Source organism: Podarcis gaigeae (assembly GCF_964106915.1).
Source record: "Podarcis gaigeae genome assembly, chromosome: 9".
In the NCBI taxonomy this organism is placed as follows: Eukaryota; Metazoa; Chordata; class Lepidosauria; order Squamata; family Lacertidae; genus Podarcis; species Podarcis gaigeae.
This window is the reverse complement of record NC_139685.1, coordinates 4,579,875-4,598,255: the sequence shown is the minus strand read 5'-3', so window position 1 is coordinate 4,598,255 and position 18,381 is coordinate 4,579,875. Positions and strand designations below refer to the sequence as shown.

General features: G+C 45.4%; 1 protein-coding gene across 3 annotated transcripts in view; it reads right to left on the bottom strand.

The window, feature by feature from the left end:
• Positions 1–4,592: 4,592 nt before the first annotated feature.
• LOC310825198 (ADP-ribosyl cyclase/cyclic ADP-ribose hydrolase 1-like) overlaps positions 4,593–18,381 on the bottom strand; it is a 28,173-nt gene continuing 14,384 nt past the window's right edge. For 2 of the 3 annotated variants that reach the window (XM_083698455.1, XM_083698454.1), the window contains 8 exons: positions 15,914–16,043; positions 13,142–13,277; positions 11,667–11,749; positions 11,169–11,245; positions 10,563–10,655; positions 7,089–7,175; positions 5,918–5,988; positions 4,599–5,045 (listed from right to left, as the gene is read on the bottom strand). In XM_083698455.1, coding sequence (XP_083554581.1) covers positions 5,925–5,988; positions 7,089–7,175; positions 10,563–10,655; positions 11,169–11,245; positions 11,667–11,749; positions 13,142–13,277; positions 15,914–16,043 — 670 coding nt within the window. In that variant the 3' untranslated portion in view covers positions 4,599–5,045; positions 5,918–5,924. Of the gene's footprint in view, positions 5,046–5,917; positions 6,124–6,874; positions 7,176–10,562; positions 10,656–11,168; positions 11,246–11,666; positions 11,750–13,141; positions 13,278–15,913; positions 16,044–18,381 lie in introns of all 3 variants that reach the window. The other variant, XR_014555157.1, reaches the window with a different exon arrangement.

The window sequence follows — 18,381 nt, the reverse complement described above, 5'->3', positions numbered from 1 at the left end:
CCGTCAGGTGAGAGAGGCGGGATCGGCAAAGCCCTTAGAGGCATTTGGATCGCGGTAGAGCTCACAGTAGAGCTCACTTGGTCAGAAGGCCCTGGGGTTCCTTGGTTATAGTTCAGGGACTCTGCCGTAGACCCACAAGGTTCGGAGGGGAGATCTCTATCTCTGTTTGGGGCGGGATCTTCAATGGTGTTGTGAAGCATTGAGGAAGGGGTTTTAGCTTTGGTCTGCCCGGGGTCTTTGGGTTTAGCCTGTCCAGAGTCCTTAGTTTTAGTAAACCCGAGGTCCTTTTGGTCCTTCTTGGCTTGTAGCCTTGTGACTCTTCTACTGTCTTGAGTCCCTTCCCCCCCTTCTCCATCGCTACTCGAACCGCTGTCAGACGGCGGTGGTCCTTGGTAGTAAAAGTGAACCAGGGCCTGCTGTATATCTTCGTCTTCATAAGGGGGGGGCATCTGCTGTCGCCCGGGATTCATTATAGGTAGCTGATAAGAAGTTGTTCCCTTCGGGGCTTGGAGCACTCTCCTTACGGCCTCGAAGGCAGCCAGGTATTCCAACTGGCGGGGTTTTTCTTCCATTAAGTATTTCTTTAAATAGTTCAAGCGCTCTTCATTGAACGAACCCCCTGTCGGCCAGCGCAATTCAGGTTTAGCCGAGGTGGTACTGGCGGGCCAGATCTCAGAGCAGAGGTCCTCTAACTTTTCTTTAGATAATAACTCGTGGCCAGGAATCGACTTCCAATGTGTGATAACAAATTGGAGAGGAGAGTCGGGATCCTTCTGGGATCGGGATGGCTTTCTGGAAGCCTTCCTCCCAGAGTGAGCCCGCTCGTTTTTGGAAGCCTGGGTACCCATAGTATATTTCACGCGTGTCTAGACAAGAAAGAGGAGAGAGGGATAGGGGTCGGTAAAGTTTGGTGAGCCAATAAAGGGCTTGCAGTATAAGAGTGGCCTCTAGTCGCTTGGCAACTTCCTTAGAGAGTTTAAAGAGCTCTAGCTATCCGGTATTATTTCCTTTTCCTATTTCCTTAACTAGTAATCTGGGGTCCCTTTCCACTCTGCCGGTCCCGCCCAATTCCTCATGGGCTATTCCCCCCCTGGCAACCTCCTACCTATCGATCACTCTCAGGAAAAGGGGCCCTACTGAACGCCCGCGCCATGCGGTGCCAGATCGGGTCGTCCCTGGATAGAATTTCGGATCGAAAATCCCCCTTGCTTTCGGAAGCGGGCTTACGGTACACGGGGTACGTAGTCCGACCGGTGCGGCTGGGATTAGGATAGAAAGCAAGACCACTTCCTGCCCCCTAGAAAGGACGCTCGGGAAGATCGGAAAAAGAGCTCCAACCCCTTGCTTTCAACTGGGATGCCCGTTGCGGAGAGTCGGCTATCTTTCAAGTCGGGTCTCTCCGTCTTACCCTTCGGGCTCCCAATTGGTGCTGCTGGCTGGAGAGTTTAGAGAAAGGGATAGAGCTCAGAACCCCCTTTTCGGGTCGAGCGGCGGTCCACGGTCTCTCTCGCTAACTGGACCAAGAGAAAGGTGAGAAGAAGCGATAGAGAGGAGGGCAGAGAATTCGGTTGCCAGGAGAATTCCACCCCCTTTCCCACCAGTGCACTGGATTTCTTTCCTATACTCACGAGTCTTCTGTGTTGATCCGATCCCGGGATCGATGAATAAGCCGGCTGGATCCCTTTGCTCCCCGGCTGAACTCCTGGGGCTTTCGATTACCGCCCGGAAGATGGCCGGAGGTCCCAGTAGGGTCTTCCCAGGCAAAGTGGCCCGGAGCCGGCTGAAGATCTCGGGGCCCCCGGTCAGCAGCTCGGGAGAACCGCTCAAGCCCCACGTTGGGCGCCAAGCTGTTACGGAAATCTGGGTGCGTATTTACCCTGCCACCCAGCCAATCGGACAGAGTCCGTGGATTCTTGCGGAAGAAAGAAGCTCAGCCGGAGACAGGAGCAAACTGCCGAAGATCCAAGTTTATTGGCCAACAGGTTCAAGACGAGATTGAACCCCGAGAGTGGGGCGACATAAACTTTTAAAAGTTCCCTCCAAGTCCCAGAATACAGTGCACGAAACGTCATGAATTCATTATGGGAGGGTTGGGTTTCACGGATTGCATCATGAATATATTACACACGTCATGAGTGTCTCAGAGAAAAGGTGGGGTTACACTCATTTACATTTGAGACAAGGGAGGGGGAAATATGTAGAGCGAGAAATACACATAGACAATCATTTATCAAGTACCGGTGGTGGCAAGACAAAGGGCCATAGATATGCATCGTCTGCCACCTGGTATTGCCCGGGGAAAGGGTTATGCGAAGCGATCTGACAGGATTAAGAAGTTCCTGTGTACGTGCCTGGCCGCTCCGGGGATTATGGAAGTAGGGATCACATCATGGAGTCCAGAAGGGGCTGAGTTGAATGACACCAAGAGCAAAGAAATCGGAGTTGTGGTTGATTTTATGTGAATTTCCAAAGGTTTCCTATGTGATTCGGTCTATTTGGTATTGGTAATCAAAAGCGGAAACAAAATGGATACATTGTAACAGGAATGGATACATTTTGACAGTTTTACGAGTTCTCCAGTTTCGGATCCATTGTTCTCACAGTGGGGGGCCGTCAACAGCTTGTCAGTAGGTTCAATGAGGCGTGCAAAGCTGCCTGAGCTAGCTCCTGCAGGACGAATGCATGGCTGTGATTGGCCAAGACGCAGCCATAGGAATAAGCGGAGATACAGGAGCGCCCGGTCTACTCGTTCTGAGTATGGAGCGCAAATAGCCATAGGAAAAGATAAGAGAATACATTCATATATTCGAGCTTATTTCGCTCGTGGTAGAAAGGGGCTCTGGGGAAGGTGTGGTGCTTGTGCGACGGTGAGGGGAACTGAGGGTGGGTGAACGGGGATACCCTAGAGGTCATCGCCTCGGTTGTTCAAGGGAGAGGGGCAAAGAAGGTACCCCCCCCCTTTCCGATCCGTATCACCCATAAAGGAAAAGGGCATTTTTTGTTTACAACACCCCCGATACCCTCCCAGAATATGTCCCATCCCCCCATGAAACTCTCCCTAAATATGCCCCCCTTAATCCCTCCCTGAGTCTGCCCCTCCCCCTCTTAATCCCTCTTTGAAGCTGCTCCCTCCCCCCTTAATCCCTCCTGGAAATGATCCTGCAGTATGTCCCCTCCCCCCCCCGCAAGAGACCTTTTTTGCCCCCCTCCCAGCTCCACCCTTGCCCTCCTATACCCCAGAACACTGGCAGGAGTGCGCCTAGACAAAATTTCCTGGATGGTCCTCTGTTCGAAGCCAGGAAGGAAGGAAAGGAAGGAAGGAAGGAAGGAGGCCAGAAGGGCGGCTCAGTCGGGCCCTCGACTAGCGGCCTTGTCGTGCCAAGCAAGTGGGGCCATGGCAGGGTTGGCGGGGCCCCTGAGGGCCGCCTGGCGGAGACGGGCCAATGCGGCGGTTGAGGCAATGGCGGCTGAGGCTGCTACCGCCGCTTCAAGTTCCACCCGTGGCCTGCGCTGCTTGACGGCGTGTAGCCCCTGAAGGACAGAGGCCCCCACCCCAGGAGGCGATGGCGGCTGAGGCGGTGACGCCCGGTTCGAGTTCCCTCTGGGAATGAGCTGCACATGGATCTGAGCGAGGAGGAGGAGGAGGAGGCAACCGACCCCTGTGACGAGGACGGGGCCAGCATGGAGGAGGAGAGGAGACAAGTGATCGGCATGTGACTTCTGGGACCCTTTTGCCCCCCCTCTGAAGACAGCTCCTCCAGCGTCTTCCCCCAGACTAGAGTCATCATGTTGCTCAGCCTCTTGGCCCTGTGGATCCTGCCTGACCAGCTGGTGTCTCCAGACTCCCAAGGATGCTGCCAGCCAGTCCCTTGGCTCACCTGCAGGCCCAGCCCCCAAGATGTGCTTGCCTGTTCCAAGTGGCATTGGGACAAATGCCCTCCATTCATCTGCAGCAGCTGCAGCCGCCATGGTGGGGAGGATGCCCCTGTCTGGGTTTGGGGCTGTGCCTCTCTTTCCTCAGGACGCTGGACCCTCTCAGACTGACCCTCCTTGGAGATTTGTCCGTCAGTTTCCAGTGTCTGGGGGCCCCTTTTTGCCCCAGAGTTGGCCTCTGGTGACTTCCAGATGCTACAACCTGCTAAAGACTGCACAACATGCAGAAGCTGGATTTCCTGAGGGTGGCATCTCCCCCTCCCTTGCTTTTGACCGCAAAAGACATTGGTGCTGAGTGTCCTGGACTGGCAGTAGTCAGGGGTTGGGCACCTTGGTGGTTTGGCTGCTTTGCTTTTCCCCAAGGGCTCATGGAGTTTTATTTTTATCTTCCGGCCCAAACCTCTGGGCTCATGTCTCCCCCGCCCACCCTCCCTGCACCCTTTCCAATGCCAGCCTCCTCCCACAGGATGCCCACCTCTTCCTCCTTTCAGGTTCCACTCTGTAGCCCAACAGACTCATTTCTGGGCTGAGAGGAAGGAGCGCTTGGTACCTCCTCTGCTCAAGAGCTGAAGGAACATTGGTCATTTCTGCAATCTTGTGGTCTGATTCCAGAGGGCTATGGGTGTAGGGGCCTCTATCCCTTGGCTTCAGGGGCATCTATCCCTTGGCTCCTCATCTGGCCAGAATTACTCCAGGCCCACCATTTGGAGGAACCTGCCAAGAACAACAGGCCTGGTCCCCCGTTCGCCGCCGCCCCCCCCCCAAGGTTGGCTTGAGAAGTAGCCTGTCTTTGGTCCCCTTGAGGCTTCCTCCCGCTGCTTCCCTTGCCCCTGTGCTAGGCAGCAACGGATTTTGGAGCACCCCTTGGCCTCTTTCCCTTTAGATCCACTGGCTTGTTTGCCACCTCCTGTTTAACTCTGTTGCCTAGCAATTTTATTATAAAATTTTATTATAAAAAAATAAAAAAAATCTTGTTAGCTCTTGAGAGTCTTGTTAGCTGTAGAGAACTTCTTGCTCCTTTTTGTCCAGAGATCATTTGCTGTGACATTTTTGGGTCTTGCTTCAAGTGTGTGGATTTTCTCTTCTTTGTCTTCCTCCAATACTGAGGTCCTCTGCAGTAATGAGCACAAGGGAAAGCCTAGCATTAACTACAGGGGCTGTAATGGGCCCTTTGTTTATCCTCATCAGTAGCTGAAACAAGAGAGCTAATGTGGTGTAGTGCAGGATTGGGCAACAGTTTTGGCCTGGCAGGCCAATCTTGATCTCTCCATAATGATGCCAAGTGACTGACAAGTGGGTGAAGCAAGGAACTGATGCATAGGGACTTCTTTCCAGCCACGGGCATGACATCTACCCCACATCTAACACCACATATTATGTCAGATGTGGGGTAGGTAGGTGTGGTTTGGAGAATACAGCCTTGCAGTTAAAATGGAGAGTTCTACCTTACCAAATCTGACCCACAGGATGGAGGTTCCCCACTTTTGTTGCAGAGGTTGGAGTGTTGATCTGGACTCATGTTCAAATCCCCACTTAGCTCCCTAGGCAATATTGGGCCAGTAAGTATCTCTCAGTCTAACTTTTACCTCACAGGATTTTTGTGAAAGTAAATGGCAGGGAGAAGAAGTTTGTCACTTGGAGATCCTTGGAAGAAGGGCAGAAGATAAATGCACTAAATAAATAAAAACCGCCTATCGAATCTTTCCATTCTCTTGGATGACAAACAGTAGGAGAAGAGTTTTCCATTCTTCCCTTCCAGCCCCTTCTCTCTATGAACTGGACCCAAAGATTTTCATGCTTAAAGTAGACCCTTTGAAAGTGGAATTTAAATTAGTCTGGATCTAGTTTGTAGCAGGCCTGGGTTTAAACTACACAGGTCTTTTACAATGATAGCTAGTTGAGCTTTTATATCTGACTCCCTCTAGAAACGCCATTCCATATTATACAAAGTTGAACAACAATATAAGCAGCATAGGGTACCTACCATGTTTTCAGGAACAGACATCACAGCTGGAGTGGCCAGGATTACTGGTACACTGAAGCAACCGAACTGGCCTGTTACAAGACATAAGAAATACACTAGCAACTTCATTTGCATTTAATGACTGTTTTAGTCAAAGACAGTGCTGAAGAGCACAGGTGCCATTTAATAAAATAATTACTTGAATAATCTCAGATATTCCTGTCTTTCTGTCTTGACAACATGAGGGCTATTCCATTGTTTCATATAACAGAATAAACTATGGGCCGGCAAACTATGGCCCCTGGGCCACATCTGCCCTGGGGGTGGTCATTTAACTAGCCCTGCCCACTCAGCCAGTCCCCGCACGGAGCTAAACTGGCGCAGTGTGGCACAGCCACAGCTTCCTATTGGCTGCAGGAAGCTCCTGCAGCCAATAGGAAGCTGCGGACACCTCCTACACCACCACCTCTGGCAGCAAGGAAATCGGGATGTGCGCATGTGCGCCCGCCCGCACCCATGCGCCTACTCCGGCCTGCCCCAAGGTTTTGGGAGCAGTTTACCGGCTCAAGGCTTTGCAGCTTTGCCGACCCCTGGAATAAACTGTGAACCACAGTTTCAGAAAGCTTTCATTGCCCTATAAGGCTGGAAAGTTAAGTATCTGCACAGGTTGGGCCAAACGTGCTGCTCTGCTTTCCTTTAGTCCACATCAGCAAGGATGAGAGGGAGGTCTGGTCCCCACGGCAGCTCAGAACCTCCATCAAGACTGCCCCGGCTTGCACTCTGGGGAGGTCTCTTTGGTGCCGCTACTGCAGCAAAAAACAGGTTGGGCTGCAGAAGCACCAAGAGCTAACAATCAGCTCTTACAGAGGAATCAAAGCTTTTCTGAACTGAAACACCCTACTGAAACGTCTCCTTTAAGAAATTAAGCAGTTATGACACTATTCCATCTCTAGATTCTTATTTGCACAAAGGCCATACTTTGAATTTCAAAGGATGAAAAAACCTCACATACACACACCCCGGAACAACTAGGGTAAAGGGCAGAAAGGCTCACCACTCCAGTTTTTTGGGGTAGACTCCCACCCTCCCCTTATATCCAAGTGAATGGGTATGCGTGATTTATGCCCCTCCATACATCTAATTTTGCCTTCACTGTTTAAAAACATGTTGATAACCCGGTACGCAAAATTACCTGTAATTATCTTCACAAGAGACACTTATCTTTCGGCTTTCCAGGATAGCTTTCAGCTTTAAAATGGATTGGCCCGTGCAAGTTTCACTGGAAATAAAAGCAATCACATTTCCATTTAGAATGAAATTTGTATGTCCGTCGGTCCTGTAATGTTTACAAATTAACTGTAAAGGAACTAGTAAAAGCATTTTAAGAGAGGGCAAGTACACCTGTCCTTGCTGCATGACCCATAAAAGTTCTCGAGAGCTCCAGAGTCTTCATTTCCTCTGACATGTTCTTCCTCATACAAATAAAAATCACATGAATGGGTAGGCTCAGGCTAGCTGCCATGTCCCTAGGGGCTACATGCTGGGGGAATGTCTGCAGCAAGGAAGCCTGCTCAACTTGCATAGACTCTCTGGGTGATGTGGATCCTGACTGTACAAGTTTCTAGACAAGAAGGAGAGCCTGAGGGCACTTAGAAGTCTTCCCCATGGCAGATATATTCCACCAGTGTGTGGACAGCTAAGGAATGAGCGAAGCAGGAGATAGCAGAAGCAGGTGCAGCCAGAGAGTAGCCCAGCTCTGCCCCCTCCTGCAGTTGTTAATCACAAGAAACACTTCAACGGGGGAGGGGGCTAAGGGGATATAAAAATCGAAATCCCTCCCTCAGTATGCCATAATATCCAGATTCCAGAATAACTGTTTATTTAAAAAGTGCTGAACCATTTAAAAAGGCATAGGAAAGTAGTGAGTTTGGGAAATGTAAGGAACTTCTGCTGCTCTGAAGGGAGCAGAATAATTTAATCTCCCGACATTCTTGAATAACTATTCCAACTATACACTGAAGGATAGTTGACAGTAAGCACTAACAGCTACTACAAACACACTTCTCTTTTGCCCGGCAAAATCCCACTATTGACAGCTGAATCGGAGCAAATGGCATTCCAGGGGAAACCCAGATTGCTATTTGCTTCGATTGAGTGGTAAAGATCAGGTTTTTCTGGGGGAAGCGCCAGGGAAGAAAAAAATGTGCCCAGAAACAGACCAGAAAAGCGCAGGGCAAACGGTAAGAGCTACACTTGCAAAACATTTCTAAGCATTGCATGCAGAGCTCTCCAAAGCTCTCTAAATGAAATGTTGATGAAACGGTACAATATTAATCTTGTATGAAAAATCTCAAATTATTATTAAACTGAGACACTGTTGCTATCTGCTCCTTTCTCTTTCAACTATTGCCCTCTAGCATTTTCTCTTTTCAGCTGTCCCTTTCTTTCTCTTTTTCCCCTCAGTCTCATAATTTTCCTTCATTCCTCCTCTTCTTCATTTTCGGTAGTTGCGCCCACCCTGTGAAACACCCTCCTGTCAGATGTCAAGGAAATAAACAACTATCTGACTTTTAGAAGACATCTGAAGGCAGCCCTGTTCAGGGAACCTTTTAATGTTTGATATCACCCAGAGTGGCTGGGAGAACCCAGACAGATGAGTGATATATTAATAATAATAGAAGGGGAAGAAAGGGAGGCAGTGAGAGATTTTACTTTATTGGGCTCCATGATCACTGCAGATGGTGACAGCAGCCATGAAATTAAAAGACACCTGCTCCTTGGGAGAAAAGAAGAAAAAGAAGAAGAGTTTGGATTTGATATCCCGCTTTATCACTACCCGAAGGAGTCTCAAAGCGGCTAACATTCTCCTTTCCCTTCCTCCCCCACAACAAACACTCTGTGAGGTGAGTGGGACTGAGAGACTTCATGTAGCTGCATGTGGAGGAGCGGAAACACGAACCAGGTTCCCCAGATTACGAGTCTACTGCTCTTAACCACTACACCACACTGGCAAAGACAAACCTAGACAGCATCTTAGAAAGCAGCAACATCACCTTGCCAACAAAGGTCCGTATAGTTAAAGCTATGGTTTTCCCAATAGTGATGTATGGAAGTGAAAGCTGGACCATAAAGAAGGCTGATCACTGAAGAATTGATGCTTTTGAATTCTGGTGCTGCAGGAGACTCTTGAGACTCCCATGGACTGCAAGAAGATCAAACCTCTCCATTCTGAAGGAAATCAGCCCTGAGTGCTCACTAGAAGGACAGATCCTGAAGCTGAGGCTCCAATACTTTGGCCACCTCATGAGAAGAGAAGACTCCCTGGAAAAGACCCTGATGTTGGGAAAGATGGAGGGCACAAGGAGAAGGGGACGACAGAGGACAAGATGGTTGGACAGTGTTCTTGAAGCTACCAGCATGAGTTTGACCAAACTGCGGGAGGCAGTGGAAGACAGGAGTACCTGGTGTGCTCTGGTCCATGGGGTCACGAAGAGTCAGACACGACTAAACAACTAAACAACAACAGCAACAACAACAACAACAACAACAAATAATAATAATAATAATAATAATAATAATAATAATAATAATAATAATAACGATGATGATGTAGGCCACTGATACGCACACTTTTTATCTACCCTTAGAAACTCATCCACCTCCCTGAAGTATAAAAGCAAAATCCATTTGTGTGATGCAGATGTCCTCTACTGGCAAGAGGCAGCACTGCAACCAAATCCATTAACTTCTCCCGAGTATGTACAGCACATGATAGGCAAACAGTAGAGATAGACAATAGTTCAAGAGAGACAAGAGAGGCGTTATTTCTCCTGATAGCCAACTTTGCCTTCTTTTGTGCATGTTCATCTCTTACTGAACAGGCTTTTGCAGTGCTTTTTTTCCTTTAAAAAAATGTTTAGGGGTATTCTCATTTTACTACTCATATTGAAATACTGCCCCTCACTGAGACCAAATTTAGATTCACAAAATGTTTAGGGGTATGTGTACCCCTGTGTCCCCCCCAGGAAAAAAGTGATGGGTTTTTGAAACAACAGGCAAAACTGTGAACAGAGATGACCATTGTCCTCAGTTCACTGAGGACCCCACAGTGCCCTTTTCAACTCTTTGGGTAGATGTGGCCCGCAGACTTGAACAGGTGCTCTTTCTGTCTCTCCAGGTAACACTTCAAATTGTAGGTCTGGGAGTGAGGAAGCCTAAGGATGTCACACAACACCCATTTCACACTGGTTTCTTCATGGAATTCATGACATTAAACTGATAGAAGTTTTCAGTATCTACTGTAATTTGTCTCCAGCCAAAAGACAAAGGCTGTGCCAAAAATTATGACAAAAGAAAATATGCATGGTTTTTTAAATGCACTTAATATGTAGGATAGATTGCATATCAAAGTACCAGATAAATAATTTTCAAAAGTGCTTAATTTAACAACAGCAGCAGCCAACCCCACCCCCCAAAAAACACCTTTAAAATGACTGCCTAAACTGAGCTTTTTCTGAGATAGCAGAACAATACTGCTAACAAAGAAGGTATCATTCTTGGAAAACCAGCATGTCTGTTGGATAAGGATATGCCATGTTGTAGTAGTCTGTTTCTAACTGAACCCTAGATATAGAGAGTTATTATATTCTGCATTATCAAAACATACCTTTGTGGTCCATCAATGTCCTGCATAAGCCAAATCTGCATCTTGGAGACTTTATTCGGATTTAAGTTAACAACTTCAACACTGCCAAAAATGCTGAAAGAGCATGAGCATAAGAAAAGAGCTCAGATGTTTACCAGCCTCAATAAAACATATCAGATAAAAATCTTTATAGATGTTATTCATTGCCATTGCCTAGCAATTTCAGAAGATAAATATGTATGTATGTATGTATATATATATGATTTTGATTAATTACCCATCCTTCACTCTGAGGTGTTAGGGTGGATCACAACAATTTAAACTACAATGTTAAAAACAGTTTAAAATCACAAGCATAGGGCGAGTCCTTAAAATACATGTCTAAAGGCCAGGATAAGGCTAATGAGCTATGTTAAGTTGACTCTTATTGACAGCAATAAAGCTAGTTTGTTTATTATGAGTCTTTATTTACCTTTCCATCAATCAAGAGTAAGAACAACCTACCTGGAAGCAGTATGGCTGCCTTCTTAATCCACAAAAATACCACGTCTATCAATTCACTTTGGGAACATCAGGAAGATATACACAGGCATATCACAATGACATTACAGTCAAGTGGGAAAATACCTGTCGTTTCTGAATGCTCCAGCTTCTATGGACCCATTAAGCATCACTTGAGTTATACCACAGGCTGCTTCTGCAAACTAAAACATATTTGAAAACATAGTTTAATGTAACAAGAGAACCTGCTCAATACCTTGTATGCACTTACAGTTTTGACCTTTCAACCGCCACCAATTTTATGAGTTTGCCTAAGTGAAGAAAAGATTCCCCAGGTTCTGCAAGTGGTGTTAATTTCAAAATGCCCAACCATATTGGGGGAGCCAATAGAGTGCCTTCTAAATTTTGTTGGACTGCAACTCTCATCTTCCCTGACGATTTGCTGTGCTGGCAGAGGCTGGCGAGAGAATTGTGATTCAACAGCATCTTGGCGGCACCAACTTGGCTATCCCTGGGTTAAGGGATACGATTCTGTTTTATTAGCCATTAATTTTAATTCAATTGTGTATTAGTGAAGCATTATATATATTTCAGTATCGCTAACCTGGGTTGCATAGAACATACCATCTTGGATGACATTTTCCAGTACATTGAACTAGGGTTATTCTCACACTCAGTCCATTCGGGGCAAGATTCATAGTTGACTCCTATAATAAATACAGTTTGAGCATAAATACAAGACTGATATATTGTGCCCTATCAGAGGGGAGGGAAGAAGAACTAAGTTTTAATGCAATGCCTCTGCTACAACTGGAAAGTAAGAATTTTAGGGTCTCAAGTAGAAAATAAACGTTCATAAATGTACAAGGCAAACACATACCGGTACGTAAGTATATAAACCACGTGTCTGAAATAGTTTTAACTCTCCCAAATTGACCTCAATATATTTCTCCCCAAGGAGGGAGGAAATGGGGAAAGCCTTCCCTTTGTCTTTTTGCTTAGAAATCCTGTCTTAAGGGCGTATTTGTGTATGAATAGGGTGAGCCTGTGACCTGGATTCAGGAACTAAAAGTATTTGCCATCACAAAAGAGTGGCCAGGCTGCCCAGGTAAAGCAATCAGTGACCATTATCAGGTATCCTGGCAAACAGGATTTCTGCTGGAGACCGCCTCCTGTGAAGCATGTCTGATGTTTTGGGGGTTGGTCTTGGGCACTGTGGGTTAAACCACAGAGCCTAGGACTTGCCGATCAGAAGGTCGGCGGTTCAGATCCCCATGACAGGGTGAGCTCCCGTGGCTCAGTTCCTGCTCCTGCCAACCTAGCAGTTCGAAAGCATGTCAAAGTGCAAGTAGATAAATAGGTGCCAATCTGGCGGAAAGGTAAACGCGTTTCTGTGTGCTGCTCTGGTTCGCCAGAAGTGGCTTAGTCATGCTGGCCACATGACCCGGAAGCTGTACGCCGGCTCCCTCGGCCAATAAATTGAGATGAGCACCACAACCCCATAGTCGGCCACGACTGGACCTAATGGTCAGGGGTCCCTTTACCTTTACCTTGGGCTACAGGGTGGGCAATTTCAAAAGTCTATAGAAAGGTTTGCACACCATTGTTCTGGGTTCCTCCTCCCTCCTGCATGTGGTAGTGAGCACCCTGTTGCAACAGATTAATAAAGATCACGCTGACTAGCTGCTTTGCTTCTCAATATTCCTTGGTTGGCCTCTGCTACTTTCTCCTACCAACAGGAAACCCACTTAAGGACTCTTTACAGGCTCTTAGAGACCCCATAAAGGAAAAGGAGCAGGTTTTTCTTATAACAGTGCAATGCCTCCGCTACAACTGGAAAGTAGGGGTGAGGGTGAATTTGATGTCTACACACCATACAGAGCATCTATTGTACATTATTTCCATGGCATTGATTTCTTTTCTTTTATTCTGAAGTTGCATCTTTCAATCACTGGATAACTGTTAACAATACATTATTATATCCTTTCTCCTTCAAACCTTCTTAAAGGATAGAATTCAAACCCTCCCCCATACCAGAAGGGGGGAACCCTAAATCTCTTTTTTTTGGGGGGGGGTAGAGAATAGGACACTCTTCTTACCTGGGCTGGAGGGGTCTCCACACCATGAGAGCCCATCTGCCATGTAGCCTAGTAAAGTGTCTTCCAATGTGAGGAAATCACAATTAGTTTTTGTGTAACGGTGTACAAGGTCTTTTGTCTTGCTCCAAAACAGCGACTGTAAGTAAAGTGTCAATATTGAATTCCTAGCTCTGACACATTTCCTGAACTATAACAGTAATATAAACCCCCCCTCTTTCCATTTCTCTCCACAGTTTTCAGCTTTGGGCTGAAAGCTTTTGGATGGTTTTTGGGTTTTTTGTGTGTCTTATGGGGCAAGAGACCCAGAAGTAGTGGCAGAAAATATTTGGGCATCTGTACAGATAAGAACAAAAAGTCTTGGTAGTAAGAATGGGTAGGTTTTGTTGTTTTGTTTTTAGTGCAATGTTTGCTCCATGAACTCCTGTGACCTCCCCCCCCCCCTTGCTCATTATACAGTTATGCTTACATGTAGAGGGGGGTATTTCTGCCAATTCCTCCTCCCAGTTTCAGGCCTTCCTGTGCTCTTCTAGATCTAATAAGTGGCTATTCTTTAGTAAAATCCATTCTTTCAACATAAACATAATTGTAAGTCAGGGAGAGCAAAACTGCCTCGCTCTTTGGTATCAATCATAATTTTATGTTTTATCCTGGATTTTCTCCCCTGCCAAATAAACTTAGAAAGCACTTTCTGTCATTCCTTGAAGTTTCAAATGCCATTAACTATAGGTACTGTCTGGTATAGGATTAGTATTGTGGGACTATGTTCATTTTTATAGCCGAAATTTTGTCCAGCAAAGACATTTGCATTCTACTTCAGATTTTCAGGTCTTTTTTAATTTCTTTCCAAACCTTTACATAGTTACCATTAAAGATGTTGCGATTATTCGCCATTAACCAAATTCCCAGGTATTTCACTTTCTTTTCACTCTTTATATCACTAGTTCTTTCTAAGTCTTTTGTAAGGGGACAATCCATATTTTTGACTAACATTGCTGTTTTTTGTTTATTCAGTTTAAAGCCTGCTAGATTACCAAATTCCCTTATATCTTCCAGTACTGCTGGTACACTTTCTAGTGGGTTTTCTAAGGTCAAATGATATCATCTGCATATGCTTTTAACTTAGAATTTTGCTGATCCACTCTTATATCTCTTCTTTTGTCATTCATTCTTATCTTTGTGCCAATACTTCTGAAATCAAAATAAACAATAATGGGGACAATGGGCAGCCTTGTCTGGTTCCTTTCATAACTGTACACCCATCAGATATAGTTTTATTTACAATAATATTTGCTCATTGTTCAGTATATATTGCTTCTATAGCCTTTAAATTCATTTTCTTCAGGACTTTTCATAAATATCCAAGACACATTGTCAAATGCCTTCTCCGTGTCCAGAAATATCAATGCTGCCTGTTTTTCGTTATGCACTTCTAGGTATTCTATTATGTTTATAATATTCCTAACATTATCTTTTAATGGTCTTCTGGGGAGAAAGCCTGCTTGGTCCTCACATATTAAGTCACTCATAATTTTTTGAGTCTATTTGCTAATATTGTTGCAGATAACTTACAATTGCAGTTTAATAGCTATATCAGGCAGAGGTTTTTGGGATTTGTCATGTCTTTATCTTGGTTGGGTATCAAAGTGATATAAGCCTCCTTCCAAGTTTCTGGTGCTTGTCCTGTTTCTAACACTTTGTTCATAATATATTTTAGGTATAGGCCTAACTCATCCTGAAACTTTTTATAGTACTCCACCAGGAGCCCATCTGGTCCCGGGGCTTTCCCAGATTTTCCCTGGCTTATCACCTGATGTACTTCCATCGTGGAGATCGGCGTATTTAATAGCTCTGCGCTTTCTCTCAAAATATTACCCAATTTACTTCGCTCTATATAATTCTCTATAAGTTTAAAGTCTTCTCTCTCTCTTTTATACACATCTATGTAAAAGGTAAAGGGACCCCTGACCATTAGGTCCAGTGGTGGCCGACTCTGGGGTTGTGACGCTCATCTCACTTTACTGGCCAAGGGAGCCGGCGTACAACTTCCGGGTCATGTGGCCAGCATGACTAAGCTGCTTCTGGTGAACCAGAGCAGCGCACGGAAATGCCGTTTACCTTCCCGCCGGAGCGGTACCTATTTATCTATTTGCACTTTGACGTGCTTTCAAACTGCTAGGTGGGCAGGAGCAGGGACCAAGCAACGGGAGCTCACCCCGTCACGGGGATTCAAACCGCCAACCTTCTGATCGGCAAGTCCTAGGCTCTGTGGTTTAACCCACAGTGCCACCCGCGTCCCAACACATCTATGTAAAACCTCACAAATTCCTGTCTGATTTCTTTTGGATTGTTTACGTGTACTCCATCCTTCACCAGCTCATTAATTAATCTTTGTCTACTCTCTTTTTAAAGTTGCCATGCCAGTAACTTTCCTGGCTTATTTGCAAATTAAAAATTCCTTTGTTTTACAAACTTAATTTTCCTTTCTATTTATTGGTTTACAAGCATTGAATATTGTATCTGTAATAAATTAATCTCTTGAAGTTTCTCTTTATTTCCTGCATCTGTAACCACTTCTTTCTCTTTCTTTATTCATTTGTCAGATAGTTCCAATTCTTACATTTCCTTACTTTCCCTTGGTATGCACATTTCTGAATAAATTAACTGCCTTACCCTCATCCCAAACAGTTTTTAAGTCAACATCTTGATTACAATTTAATTCAAAATATTATTTAATAATATTTCTTGAGAAATTAACAAGCACAAAATAACTACCTTGTTACATGGGATGGATTGTCTGGCCAGGTCCATCAGAGGCTGGAAATCTTCCTCTGTCGCCCTGCATGGATGCTTGTACATAAAGGCATTTTGAAATAGCTCCCAAATTTTGAGGCAGTCTCTGTCTCTGTAAAACAAACAAACAAACAAACAAACAAACACAGGGGTCTTTGAGAATGGCTGCTGTTCAGCCTGACACTATTAAATGTGAATGATAGAAAATAGTATTTGGATAGTGAGAAAGCACTCCTAATTCCTAAGCATAATGGAAGTCCGACAACCTGCCTTTCCCTCTCCTGAACAGCCCAAGAAATGTACTTCTGATTAAGAGGGTTACTTTGACTAAAAGCAGTAGTCATAGTAAACTATGGCATAACAGTAGGCTAACCAACATGCTTGAGTCTCATTCTTTTCTCTTTCAACTGTGGAGGTGGAAGTTACATTGAAATTAATGCTGCTTTATCTGGAGGCTGGGACGCAGGTGGCGCTGTGGGTTAAACCAAAGAGCCTAGGACTTGCAGATCAGAAGGTCAGCGGTTTGAATCCCCGTGACGGGGTGAGCTCCCATTGCTCGGTCCCTGCTCCTGCCAAGCTAGCAGTTCAAAAGCACGTCAAAGTGCAAGTAGATAAATAGGCCACGACTTGACCTAATGGTCAGGAGTCCCTTTACTTTTATCTGGAGGCTGATATTCAGAGCAACAGTGAGAAACATACACTGTACCAACAGAGAAAGAATAGGGCACATTTGCTTGCTGTGGGGCAACATTTCAAGCAGAGACATGACATCATTGGGAAAAGGTGGGCAGCAACAGATGCTCCTTGGGGTCAATGAGAAACACTCTTGCCCTCAAAATACTAGACCTGGCTTCTGTGAAAACATACTGGAGAGTGTACCCTGCAGACTCCATAATGAAGGAGCACTTCCTTATGGTCTGAGAACCTCTGCTGTAGAGAATCCCACATATATATATAATATATATATATGTATAATATGTATAATATTTGATGGGGGTGTCTAACCAGGTAAGTTACAGGCTTACCTATTTTGACCCAAGGCTCATATTCACCCTTGACAAACCCTCCATACCAGTGATGGGTTTGGCCAAAAGTAGGCTTTGCCCCCTTGTACACAACACACAGGCCCTCCCGGAGTCTGCTGATCCAATTCTGTACAAAGCAGCCGAAAAGGAAATCTCCTCCACCCTGGCTCCAGGTCGTAATATGCATCTTGATAAGAGATAAGTAGTTAATCTGATAACAAGGGAGAGGACAATTTGCATCTTTATCAGGGTACTGGGCTGGGTGGAGAAGTTTAAACTTTCCTACTGCCCCAGAACCATTCAGATTAATGACGATGATTATGTTTAGTTTTTTATATATCAAAAACCATCACCAAAATAGATGCAGCCTGACAGGGCAGAATCTTTCTGGGGGAGGGCTGAATTATTGCTTTTTGCATTGCTGGGGAACTGCAACAGGAAAAAGCAACTATTTGTTTTTTCTGTGTACAGTGGTACCTTGGGTTACATATGCTTCAGGTTACATAGGCTTCTGGTTACAGACTCCACTAACCCAGAAATATTACCTTGGGTTAAGAACTTTGCTTCAGGATGAGCAGAGAATCATAGAATCGTAGAATCATAGAGTTGGAAGAGACCGCAAGGGCCATCGAGTCCAACCCCTCCGTGCTCCGCCGGCGCGGCGGCAGCAGAAGGCCACATTGGCTAAAGTGGTGCTTCAGGTTAAGAACAGTTTCAGGTTAAGAATGGATCTCCAGAACGAATTAAGTACGTAACCAGAGGTACCACTGTAGTTAGAGAAGAACCGTAAAAACTCCCCAAATCTTTTGCAGCTTGAGCTCTCTTTATCTTCCTATGAAAGTGTATATCAGTTTATATATACAGCCACCATGTGGAAGAGAGAGGAAGAGAAAGAGACACCGAAAGCAACATTTGTAGCAGCATAGTTAAAACTAGCAGTGTGTTCTCTCCGCCCCCCACTGCAAAGTATCATCCATCAATTAATAAGAACAGAAGTTGCATTTGATCATTATCAAAAGTAAAATAACACTTTATCATGGGGGTGGGGTGTAGGGGTTTTGTTGTGAATACCTTACTTTTGAGGTGGCCAAGTGGCATTTGTGGATGTCTTTGCACTAATTTTACAAAATAATTTCTCCCATCTTTCCACATTTCAGTTGAACCTTCAGGAAAGACATCATGAGGTATTCTCTCCCATGAAGCTTTTCCAGATAAGGAAATACAAGCAGCCAGAGAGAGACAGAAGTGCAGAAGAAATATTTGCTGGGAAACACAAACACGCCCCCTCCTCAGCCACCTGACAATGAAGGTGTGGTTATCTTCACGGAACAACCCCACTGAAAAAGGTAACAGTGGTTACCCAGACCTCGTGGCTGGTTGCAAAGCAGCCCCCATAACCAGTCAAAGCCCCCAAAATGTAGGTCC